Source organism: Humulus lupulus, chromosome 5 (genome assembly GCF_963169125.1).
Source record: "Humulus lupulus chromosome 5, drHumLupu1.1, whole genome shotgun sequence".
Lineage (NCBI taxonomy): Eukaryota > Viridiplantae > Streptophyta > Magnoliopsida > Rosales > Cannabaceae > Humulus > Humulus lupulus.
The window spans coordinates 4,976,912-4,986,919 of record NC_084797.1 but is presented as its reverse complement, the minus strand read 5'-3'; the positions used below and the strand labels follow the sequence as shown (position 1 = coordinate 4,986,919).

Genomic DNA, 10,008 nt, shown 5'->3' with positions numbered 1-10,008 from the left:
GCTCTCTGCTTTATCTGTTTTTTTGAACATCCTTCTTAATATAGCATATGTAGAAGGAACGGTGACGCCAAGTTGAAGAACTACAAGCTCTGCATGAGATTAACAATCTAGGCCCTAGCCTTCATGATGCTGGCATTTGTCACTGGTACATCCGCAACGTTGTCACTTTCTACTGTCCTTGTCATCCCCGTTCTTTTTATTGGATGGATTTTCGGCCTTTGCATATCATTCTCGGAGGTTGACGAGAGAATAATTTAGGAATAATTTTCATATATATATATATATATAACTTGTGCAAGTCATAAATATATAAGAGTAAACTCAACATTTTAATTTTATTTTGCTAATGTTGAAATTTTTTCAAATTTGCTTGATTTAATATATAGTGACTTGTGTGAATTGAATAACATGTTAACTAGAGGAAAAATGATATATTTTTTGGCATCCATTGATGATCGATTGCTCTATAGGTTTACATATGTATATTTATTTAAGAGCAAGATGAAACTTTACGCGTTCTGGTGTAGCAGCATTCAAATCCCAAACGGGTTAACTCTCTTTTGTCAGTAGCTACAATGAGATGGTTGTTTTGCCAATGTAGTGCATTTAATTGTGATCATTAATTATTAAATAAAAAATGTGGCTATTTATCTTTAATGATTGATAAAATTGGGTAGATTTCAAAAAATTCCAACCACCTTAGCTAAAGTTAAAAGCAATTTATAAATTGACTAGACAACAATCAAAATGGTTGATAAAAAAATTTATTTGAAGTGTTTAGAAAGTTTAGACTGACCCTAAGAAGTATTTTGGACGTGAAGAAACGGATCAAAAAGCTCTAAAACAAAATTTTGTATTTTGACCACCATTTTTTGCGGTACACTGGCGACGGGGAAGATAAGCACGATCCGACCATCATGGGTCAGTTTTCTTGAGCTTCAAGGGTTATTTGAGGTGCTGGGATCTTTGGGAACAAATTCCAACCGGTTTGGAGTGTCAAAAACAAGTAGAAAGAGGAGTTAGAATCTCGCCAGCGACAGAGAAGAAGAAGATTCCGGTGAGGCTCCAGCGAACCTGATCTGGGTATTTATGGAGGTTTTTTCTTTGTTTTTTTAATCCTAAAAATTAGTACATTAATTTTAGAGCACTTTCCAAGTGGTTTGCTATTTTTCTAATTTTTCTTTGAATTACTATGATTTATTTAATTTTAAATAGAGATTAATTATGAAAAATATTCTTATTGTTCAGAAAAATATGAGTTTATTTGAATAATCTCTGTATGATTTAGAATTGTTTTGTATGCTTAGATTAAATTTTTGATCGTATTTGATAATTTTGGTCAATTATTTGCTTTTAAATATGTGATTTAAGAAAATAAATGTAGAAAAATGATTTAAAGTATACTTAAAATTCTGAGAATTATCTTATATATTTAAAATTAGATTCTAAGGCTCTTTGTAATTTTATTTCTAATTTTTATCATTTATATAATTTTCATGATTTATTTGGCTTATTCTATATTTTAAATATGAAATATATTAATGTTACTGTTCTGAACCCTAGATAATTTGTGTGTGTTACTGTAGGGTATAGAAACTAGTCTGTACAGTTAGATTTCATTTTTAAATCGTTTATGCATTTTTCTTGAATTAGTTGGTTTTTCTATTTTATCAATTAAGAAAAATAGTTATTTTGCCCAGAAAATTTTAAAATAATTTTTATAAGTTTATTTTTTTTCTTTTTGAACAGTTTTGTATATGATTAGTTTGAACTTTGGGCTGGCTGTATAATTATTTTAAATTATTTGGGAAATTGAGAAAAAATAATTTATAAATGTTAAAAATTATTTTTCTGGTCTTATATGAGCCTTTGCTGATTATTTAGGGTTTTGGAAAAGTTGTTTATTAAATTTTGTTGTCATATGATAATTTTTAGAAAATTATCGAGTCTTTGATGTAATTATGATATTAAAGGGTATTTTGGTCATTTTCACATAAAAAGTATTTATATGAATTCATGCTATACATTAGAAACATCATTGTTTGTGCATGTGACATGATGGTTTGAACCTTTGAGGAAAATAGTTTTAATTTACATGTCATGCATGTTAAAATTGCATAGTTAAATTATTTCAATAATTAGGGTTTTGAAATAAAACCCTAACGCCCATTTTTATTTTTCATGAATTGTTGCTATGTAATTGGACGTCTAGGAGCCAGCGGTCATCGATGTGACACAGCAAGTAGTTCGGGACACATTAGCGGATAATTCACTGCTTAAGGTAAGAAGAGTGGACATCTCCGCACAGGGTGTACGTTATGCGTACAACCTTGTTTTCTTATTGTTTAATTATGTAATTATTGTGTGACCTGAATTATTGCATTAGATTGGCTAGCATGAGGATAGTGCTAGGGATTTTAGTTAGTAGACATGCTTAGATGATAGAGTATGCGTGCTACTAGAATCTAGCTGCTTGTGTGGGTATAACACTTGCAGGAATTATCTTGGGTGTGTATAACTCGGGATAATCGGATGCCACCACGAAACTGCTGAGTGTGAGTATAGCACAGGCAGGGCAACGATGTCTCAAGGCAACGACCGAGTATGAGTACAGCACAGGCTAGACTAGGTACCACCGTGGGAATGCCGAGTGTGAGTACAGCGCAGGCAAGACAGATTACATTTCATGTCCGATCAACATGACTTGTTAGTATTTATGTGTGTGAGTGTAACACACATTATGTTAGTGTGATATGGTGCTTATGTATCACACGATAATTATTATGTTTATTTTTTGTTTTCTAGTTTGGGGAGTTATGTCCTATATAACTCTTCTTACTGGGTGTTAGCTCACGGGTACTCTGCGTGCAGGTAAAGGCAAAACAAAGCAGTGAGTGGTGCGGGCTCGAGGCATGGACAAGACATGTTAGAGGCTGGGCTCTAGTTATTTTATGTTTTTTTAGAAATGAATGTCATGTTTTAAATTTTCAGACTTAAACAACTATTTTCTTTATATTGTTTTTATTAAACCTAGAGTCCAACATTTTTACTTTTAAATAATGAGATCTCATTGTCTGTTTAAATTTCAAATAAATATTTTCTTTTAGTGTCGTAAAGTATTTATTGTTTATTATTTTAAATGGACTTTCTAAGTAACATCTCAGAAAATTAGGGCGTTACAATTAACTAATAGCAAACATGTTAATGTGAATGAGAAATTGAGAATCATTGACGTATCATTGGCATATTCAGAATTTGACAACAACATTCAACATTGTCAATTGAGCACGGCTGGATGCTTGTCTATATGATAATAAGGCGAAGAAAAAAAGTGGGAAAAATATAAAATTTAACAGATAAGCAATTTTTCTTGACACCCCACTACTATTACAAATTTATTTTTCATCAACTTGAAAAAATGAGATTGATTTGTATTTGGCTCATTTCAATGCGAATCTCTCTACTACTCTCAACTTTGTTCCACGACCAATAATTTAAGATTGATTATCAGTGAACAACATTTGCAGGCACAGAAAAAAAAAATACAGGCGTATATATATACAGATAGAGTTTCAGTGATTTTCAATAGCTGTTATTCATATTCATAATTCACAATGATTATGATTTAGCTAGAGTGATCACCAAATTATTTATTCCTAGAAGATGTGTGAAGTGAACAACAAAAGCCAGTACTGGATTCAACTAAGCCATCATAGATATTGTTGCTTGAATTATGATATCTGATCAGAATAAAAAAGTTTCATGATCTGATCAGAATACAAAAGTTTCATGATATCTGATCAGAATAAAAAAGTCCAGAACATATTGAAATTCGGCAATTTCTATTGCAAGCTTCATTGGATTCCACTAATGTCATCATATTGCTCCCTATTTGACAGGGATATATATATATAGATAGATATTTAATTAGTACAAAATATATGGTCTTACATTTTACTTATATTCCATGCAATTCAATGATGGATAAGTCTTAGAAACCTTTATCAAATACAATGTAATCCAATACTAATTTTCTTTGTTGTCATTATTTAGTAAGAACTTCCAAGATATATGTTTCAAATAGTTCCTTTTCTTGTACATACAAAAATGCATACACATTTAAATTAATACAATATTAATATATATCATATATGGCCTTAATGAGCAATTTCGGCAAACATCTTGCTTTCTTCCTCAACACAAAACTTTTTCATAATAAGTCTAGCAAAATTAGTTTTCCCATCTATTTTTGTTTCTTTCCTTCATATTCTTTACTAACTACTTGAGATTAATCTAGTGAGTAGATGAGAAATACAATAATGTTATGATAGAAAATTGGTAAGGAGAGATCTCAATAATGTTTATATTGACCAAATTCCATAGGGAAAATGTGCCACTACTGCACTATGTTTGTGTTCCACTACGGCATGTTTGTATTCCACTACGGCACTATGTTGCTACCTTCTACCCATCAAATGTGGTGGAGATTACAAAAATGCTTTTGGAGAAAGTAGATAATCCCACTTTAACTCAAAAGAGTCAAATAATTCTTTCTTCTCTTTTTCTTTTTCTTTCTCTTTTCCCGTTTGCTCTCTCTCTCTCTTCCCTTTCTCTTTCTCTTATCTTCTTTCTCTCTTCTCTCCACGGTAACACACCATAACCACAAAGATCCAACCTCCAGCAACAACTATTTTTGACACGCGGCGGCTCATTGAATTCGTCTTACTCCGACAACCTCAACCACCAAGCGGCACTGCCTAACTCACTCTCAACTGTTTGGAATAGTCAGTCAAAGTTTTTGTTCGTTAACTTTGACCGTGTTTTCCGGCCAACTCCGACCACCCCTCGACGAGTGATCAGTACCTTTGGAAACAGCGTGGAGAGAGGAACAAAACCCACTAAGTCATTCCGGTCAACTCGTCGTTTTTCTCCGGCGAGATTTTGGGTATCTCCGCCACTTTCTGGCGACGTTCTGGCGACGTTCTGGCGAGTCTGAGCACTTTTTGGACCGACGGTTCATATGAATGTGATCTACTCGCCGATGTGGTCATTTTGATATATGCCATGCCTACCTTCGTCTATGTTTTCGATACACCGCTCACTGCCGCCACCAACAGCTATTGTGCACCGCTTGGGTGAGGTTCCAGAACTTGAAATTTTAAATATGGTCATATTACATATCGTTGGACACGATTTTGAATAAGGAATACAATGATGATAATCTTTTGCTCATTTGGTGCACGTAGGAAAAGCGTGATATTAAAATTGGACTAAATCATTGTAGGATCACCGTTAAGCTTAGCAGCTTCACTTTTGGCTCGGATTGAAAATTCTAAGAAGGTAGGAACAACTTGACTAATAGACTTATTTTACTCGTATTGAATTGCATTAAACATATTCCAATTTTTATATTTATAAAATTTTTGAAAAATTGAAAACTTAATCTGCATGTATTCTGATCTGTTTTGAGGGCACCGAGTGTCAAATATATTTTTATTCACTTATTTATGCAGGTTATGATTTTTGGGTTTTATTCAAATACAGCTGTTATGCTGCCCAATTTTCTAAAATATAAAGGGAATGTGTTTCTTTCTTTTCATGTTTACTTGCATTTGGTTATGCCGATGAGAGCCATAGTGATCTTGATTTGTGCATGTTGTTTCACGACCTAGTCTCTGTGTCATCATAGGTAGATCAGGTGTCCACTCACCTGTAGCTATAAAGACATAGCATCTATATACAAGAAGTGCTCTAAGCCTCCCCCTTGTGGTGGTTATCAGGTCCGACTACCCGGTTTAAGATGTTGGTTTTTCTATGGTGGGTAACGGGGACTAGGGATTTATTGGACGGTGTGATGTGCACTTGTAGCTATGCTCTTATGATTATTTGTGGTTTCTCTCTATTTTGGTTTATACATCATGATATATGTTTTGTTTTCAAAGCCAACTAAGCAAGAGTTTTATTAAACTTTTGGGTCCTATATTATTAGTTGCTTTCCTACCGGGCTTTATAAGCTCACCCCCTATATCTCTCCCATTCTAGGAGCCTAGTGACGCGAATGAGGATAAGGTGAATTATTGATTGAGCAAATGTGTTTAGCCTAGTTTTATTTAGTGTCATTATTTTATCTTTTGAACATTATATATGTATATTTGATTTGGAACCGGTATATCTGAATTAGTTATGTAATTGTTAGGAATGAGGAATGGTGGATGCTAAGTATAATTTTAGGTGTTCATGACTTATTAAATTTAATTATTTTGTGACTACATAACTGTGAGGATATTATTGTTCTATGTATAATAATAAATGATCACGCTTTTATCATTAATATTTTTATATATAGTTATAGGAGCTATTCCATTATTTTTATTTATGAATATAATACTATTTAATATAAACTAAATGATCGTTTATAAAGACTATTTTACTACAAGGGTCAAAGTTTGACCTTTGACCAGCCAAGTTATGGATATTACAAATCTGTCATGGCATAGGGCTTGGATCGTGGCATTATATGTATGCATACAATGAACATTATTACAATAACATATAAATTTAATATGCAATGGCTTCTTCTTCTGTTGCTTCTCATGAGCCCTTTGACAACTAGTGATTCTCAGAAAACAAACATCCATAGTGAGCGCATTTGCATGGATCGCAAGCTATTCCAAGCTGCAACTGATGGTGAAACTGAAGTCTTCAGGGAAAAGGTCAGTGAACTCCAACTGTTATTGACCCCAGAAAGAAATACAGTGCTCCATGTCCATATCATCACTACTTCAAGAACCACTAATCAAACAACTACCTTCGTGGAAGGGATCCTGGACTTGTGTCCAACACTGTTGATGCAAACTAATGCAAGAGAAGAGACTCCCTTACTCATGGCAGCAAGGTACGACCATCACCACATTGTTGATTTTCTAATTGAACGTGCCAAATTATCCCAACCACAGGACCTTGAAGAGGACATCTCTAGTGTCCAAACGATGATAAGGATGAAGAATGAGGAAGAGGACACTGCGTTGCACGAGGCTGCGCGGTTCGGGCATCTTGAGGTTGTGCAGATATTGACGAGAGAAGACCCTCATTTCTCGTATTCGGCTAATAAAGCAGGCGAGACTCCACTCTACATAGCCGTCCAGTGCCGACACCAAGATTTGGTGAAGGAAATACTAAATAATTGTTCGTCACCAGCTACCAGTGGCCCTAATGGCAGAACTGCACTGCATGCAGCTTCTACAAATATAGGTAATAATTAACTACTTTTTTTTTCTTTCTAATTTGTTATCTCTTTAGGGTACACTTAAAATGAATTTTGATTATATGTGTATCTTTATATCTTTATGTATATAAAAACTATATTTTTATCTTATTCTTGCTTTACCGATTTTTTTCTTTGTCAACTTTAACAAAATCTTACATATATTTAATGGCATATACTTTTAAAACTAATTAAAAAATACGATATACTATAGATATTTAATAATTATATTAATATAATAAAAATATTATAAAATATCATTATTACAATAATATTTAATACATAATCCTAATTTTATTATTTATATATTTTTTTAAAAATCATATTATTTTTTTATTATTATTTACTCTAACTTCTATAAATATATATTCATATAATTAAATAATATAATAATATTATAAATACATTGATAATCATGAAAGTATAACATCCATCTTCTACCCATAAATAGATTCTATTTCTCTATTTCATTATTATTATAATTGTTGTTATTGTGAATAATGTTGTAGATAATTTACTTAAATTCTTCAGGAATAACAAAAATGCTTTTGGACAAAGTAGATTATCTGACAAAACAAGCAGATGATGATGGTTTTATTCCACTGCACTATGTTGCTTGCTTTGACTCATCAAATGTGGTGGAGATTACAAAAATGTTGCTAGAAAATAATGAAAGTAGTGCATACATCAAAAATAAGAAAGGCATGACAGCGCTTCACATTGCAGCTTACAATGAGTGTTATGGTGATAAGATAATGAAGGAAATTCTGGCAAGTTGTCCAGATAGCTACGAACAAGTTGACAATGAAGGCAGAAATGTTCTACACCATGCTGTGTCGACTACATGTCTCTCCAACGTAAACTTCATCTTAGAACATGCATCATTAATAGGTGGCCATTACCTTTTAAATAGAAAAGATAAGGAAGGAAATACCCCATTGCTTCATATGGCTGCCACTTCCTCATGGAATCTGCCCATTCTAAAATCTTTGTTGTCTCATCCCAAAGTGAATAGGATGTCACTCACCAAACAAAACAACAATATTCGAGATGTGTATATGATTCAATTCAAACAATATGAGGTAATTATTTAAATTTCTATAGTTTGAATTTTATCTAGCTGTGTTGTATCTTATTGTAAATTGATCACTATATATATAACAGGTAAGAATGCTGGATCTCTTCAATAAATACTCCATAGAGCCTTCTGTGGGAAAACATATCCTAGAACTCGAACTCAATCGCGAGAACATTAAGTATGTGCAGAAGGAAGTCATTACAAAAATGAAAGAATCTAGTCTAGTTACTTCTACGTTGATTGCGACAGTGACATTTGCAGCTGGATTTACGATGCCAGGAGGTTACATAAGCGACGAGGTTGGACATCGACAACAAGGGAGTGCTGTACTGAGGAACAACACAGCATTTCAGGCCTTCATCATAACAAACACAATGGCCATGTTGCTCTCTGCTACATCTGTTTTTTTGAACATCTTTCTTAATATATCATTTGTAGAAGGAGTAAATGATCACAGGAAGTGGAATTACTATAAGGTTTGCATGAGCTTAACAATCTATGCCCTGGTCTTAATGATGATAGCATTTGTCACTGGTACATACGCAGTGTTGTCACTTTCTGCTCCCCTTGCCATCACCACTTGTTTTATTGGATCGCTTTTCTTTGTTATCACATTCTACATAATAATGCATAAATAAGAGAGTGTATAATTTAGGAATAATTTTCATATATATACTCATAAAGCTTCTAGTCATAACTTGTGCAAGTGATAAATATATAAGAGTAAACTCAAAATTTTAAATTTATTATTAATAAATTTATTTTAATTATTTGAATATTACTACAATATATAAATGTTATTATGTGTTAGTTCAGCCACTTTAACTAAATGTTATTGTGGTGTTTGGGTTCTTTTTCTTTCAGTTTTATTATTATGTTTAGTTAGTTAGTTCTGTTAAGGGAATTAGCTATAAATACTTGAGAACCTTGGTCTGTTGGGATATTGGTTAAGAGTTAGAAATTGAGTGAGATTGGAGGGTTGTAAAGAGTTCAAGTGTATCTAATCTTGATCTTTCATTGTGTGAGCTCTCTTTGTAATTTGAAGCAAGGCTTCTTGGTGTAAACTCTTGTTCTGATCTCAAGCTTACTGAATAAAGTTCTCAGCCATTTTTGAGGTTGTTCTACCCCTTGGATGTAGGATTACATTGTGATCCGAACCAAATAATTGTTTGTGTTGTTTTGGTTCAAATCTAATTTGTTATTCTCTCTTTTATGCTAGTTCTTTTGTTGTTGTTTTTACAACAAGTGGTATCAGATGCACAAGTTGCATTAGAGGATTCAAGAACTACTTGGTGACCATCTTGGTTGATCAAGAAACAGAGCAAGAATGAGTTCACCCAGATTCGAGGTGGACAAGTTCTTATTATATATATTTATCTTATTATATATATTTTTGTGTTACACCCAGATTTCGAGCTATGTTAATTATGACCTCAAAAGTTGGATTCGCAAATAAGTGGACTCATAAGGTTGGAAACATGCTCCAGGATTGTATGTCGAGCCTGCAGGATATAGATGACCTCGAGTATGGTGAACTCGAAGTATTCATGATCTCGAAAAATAGCTCCGAGAACACACTCATCTTCAGGGACGACTTCGGATCAGGGGTCCTGAGCTCGACGCACGTACGATCTCGAAAGCCATGTGGCCTCGGAAGATGTTTCTA

The 10,008-nt window shown here is 33.3% G+C and overlaps 1 protein-coding gene across 3 annotated transcripts; it reads left to right on the top strand.

Moving 5' to 3' along the window:
- The first annotated feature begins 4,557 nt into the window (after positions 1-4,557).
- On the top strand, positions 4,558-9,466 carry LOC133834254 (protein ACCELERATED CELL DEATH 6-like). Of its 3 annotated transcripts, none has more exons than XM_062263805.1 (5): positions 4,559-5,135; positions 5,247-5,340; positions 6,624-7,251; positions 7,796-8,346; positions 8,429-9,466. In XM_062263805.1, the coding sequence occupies exons 3-5, from the start codon at positions 6,654-6,656 to the stop codon at positions 8,978-8,980; spliced, it is 1,701 nt and encodes a 566-aa protein (XP_062119789.1). In that variant the 5' UTR covers positions 4,559-5,135; positions 5,247-5,340; positions 6,624-6,653; the 3' UTR covers positions 8,981-9,466. The 3 variants fall into 3 exon arrangements, with proteins under 3 accessions (XP_062119786.1, XP_062119789.1, XP_062119787.1); XM_062263803.1 differs by having other exon boundaries at positions 6,614-7,251; XM_062263802.1 differs by having other exon boundaries at positions 4,558-5,135; positions 5,247-7,251.
- The last annotated feature ends 542 nt before the right edge of the window (positions 9,467-10,008 follow it).

Bases quoted from the DNA above. Each gene is read 5' to 3' on its own strand.
- LOC133834254 (XM_062263802.1), top strand. From the start codon at position 6,522: ATGCATACAATGAACATTATTACAATAACATATAAATTTAATATGCAA. The intron at 7,252-7,795 runs GTAATAATTAAC...TAAATTCTTCAG, and splicing joins TGCAGCTTCTACAAATATAG to GAATAACAAAAATGCTTTTG. The intron at 8,347-8,428 runs GTAATTATTTAA...TATATATAACAG, and splicing joins TTCAATTCAAACAATATGAG to GTAAGAATGCTGGATCTCTT.